A 2,500-nucleotide genomic window follows, 5' to 3' on the forward strand; every position below is an offset into this window, starting at 1 on the left:
TAGTCTTTTCATCAAAGGTCACTAGCAAAATGGGTTTATTTTGTGATTGATGCTGTATTACTGCCTTTCCCAAGATTAAACCAAAACATCTGTGTATTTTGCCTTTCTTCCTTCTCCCCGCTCCCCCAAACGGGCCATTTCGCCCCAACCCCTCCTCCCTCTTCTCAGGTTCCGAAGGCGACAAGAAAGATCTGTAAGTTTCACTCCTCACTTGATCTTCCTACTCCTGGAAGCAGCGTAGACGCATGCTATTTGAGATCTCACAAGACCATAGCTTCCTCTGGACATTTCTTCTGTTCCAAAACTATTGTGGTTTATTTTGGTTTGATGCAGGTTGACCTTGTTACTGACAAAAAGGTGCTGACACACTCACTGCGAGGCAAGTCTGGGTCTGCGTAGACTCATGCTGTAGCTGCGTTTCCAGCTCTTCTTCCCCGCCCGGTTCCTGACGCCGTCCTCCTGGTCCATCATCTGCTCCAGCAGGGTCTGGTCGTCGGCGTTCAGGGGCGCCACGCTGATGTCCCTGACGGCCCTGAACTCGCCACAGTTGTTCAGGTGCTCGTTCTCCAGTCTGAAGAAGTTCCACACGAAGCGCCTGCGAGAGGGAGGAATAGATGTCACGTAGAACACTTACATTTTCTATAATCAGACCGGGGAAGACCCAGGACACGTTGGGAAGACTATGTCTCCCGGCCGGCCTGGGAACGCCTCGGGATCCCCCGGGAGGAGCTGGACGAAGTGGCTGGGGAGAGGGATGTCTGGGTTTCCCTGCTTAGGCTGCTGCCCCCGCGACCCGACCTCGGATAAGTGGAAGAAGATGGATGGATGGATGGATGGATGGATAATCAGACCGCAGACGCCCAATGAAAATCTTTGCAATCACATGATTGGACGCCATTTTGCATGGCGAACATCTCCCAACAAAAATGGGTGACATTTTTAATTTTTATTTTTGAACATCACCCAAATAGTTTTGGTGAAACCATTCAAAACAGGGTTGCTTGTGTACGCAGTACTCCCGCCACCCAGCAGGGGGCAATAGCGAGGCATATGTGCCACAGTGAAGCAGCACCGGGTGAGTAGAAGAAGATGGCACTATTGACACTGAAAAAAATTGTGGTCATGTTTTTTTATTGGCTGTTTGACTCTGGCAATCAAAGCTGGTTAAACGCATGCAGCACTGAATTTGACCAGCAGAGGGCGATAAAGCCACACCTCAGGCTTTACCGTATTTTTCGGAGTATAAGTCGCTCCAGAGTATAAGTCGCACCGGCCGAAAATGCATAAGAAAGGAGGAAAAAAACATGTATAAGTCGCACTGGAGTATAAGTCGCATTTTTGGGGGGAAATTTATTTGATAAAACCCAACACCAAGAATAGACATTTGAAAGGCAATTTAAAATAAATAAAGAATAGTGAACGTACGTTATATGACGCATAAATAACCAACTGAGAACGTGCCTGGTATGTTAACGTAACATATTATGGTAAGAGTCATTCAAATAACTATAACATATAGAACATGCTATACGTTTACCAAACAATCTGTCACTCCTAATCGCTAAATCCCATGAAATCTTATACGTCTAGTCTCTTACGTGAATGAGCTAAATAATATTATTTGATATTTTACGGTAATGTGTTAATAATTTCACACGTAAGTCGCTCCTGAGTATAAGTCGCACCCCCGGCCAAACTATGAAAAAAACGTCGACTTATAGTCTGAAAAATACGGTAATTGTGTTAAACCACACAGGTGCAATGTTTGCTGTGTGTATTAACACTATTGTGTTTATGTAACAAACCTAAATAAAGGTAGACGTATAAAGAAATAAAACTGAGGAAAACTTGTTAACTATCTGTCGAGTGGCACACGCTGGAATGGAGTAGCGAGGGCAGGACGATGGATTTACTGACAGTGCAGGGTGAAAGCCAATGTGTTTACTTTGTAAATAAGTGAAGTCTTAAAGCACTTTCTAAAGTAACATCCACATTTTAATGTCCAGCCCCTAAGACCTTGGGCTCTTGAAAGTGCGGCCCTCTTCATGTTGTTGACGAGCTCTATCAGTGGGATGCTCCGGTCATCTATGAGTGACACAAATTATACCGATCACAAGCATTAACTGTACATTTTTAAATGTATTCATGAGTGCTATTGACAGTTTAATAATTATTCTCTTTTATTGCACACAATTGTTTAATCACAACAAAGTCAATAGTACACTTTAAAGTAAAGTAGAAACTGCTCTAAATCCTTTGGTTTTTACCCTCAAAGTTCTCAGGGAATAAAACAACAGAATTATTGAGTAAATAAAAATATTAATTACTCTTGGATGGATTTTATTTTGAAAGTACCTCTGGTGTCGCTCTTACAGTTGTTGTCATATATTAATAATCTTCCAAAATCTGCCGACTTTTACTTTGGCGTGCTTCTACACATCTTCAACTTTACTAAAAACGCACTTCTTCTGCTCTTTAAAGCTAGCTTGGCGGCTAGTAG

General features: G+C 42.9%; 1 protein-coding gene across 2 annotated transcripts in view; it reads right to left on the reverse strand.

The window, feature by feature from the left end:
• Positions 1-2,500, reverse strand: part of LOC133664974 (xenotropic and polytropic retrovirus receptor 1 homolog) — a 74,068-nt gene that overhangs the window by 1,639 nt on the left and 69,929 nt on the right. For both annotated transcript variants that reach the window (XM_062070084.1, XM_062070083.1), the window contains exon 15: positions 374-595. In XM_062070084.1, coding sequence (XP_061926068.1) covers positions 374-595 — 222 coding nt within the window. The remainder of the gene's footprint in view (positions 1-373; positions 596-2,500) is intronic.

Source organism: Entelurus aequoreus, linkage group LG14 (assembly GCF_033978785.1).
Source record: "Entelurus aequoreus isolate RoL-2023_Sb linkage group LG14, RoL_Eaeq_v1.1, whole genome shotgun sequence".
NCBI lineage: Eukaryota > Metazoa > Chordata > Actinopteri > Syngnathiformes > Syngnathidae > Entelurus > Entelurus aequoreus.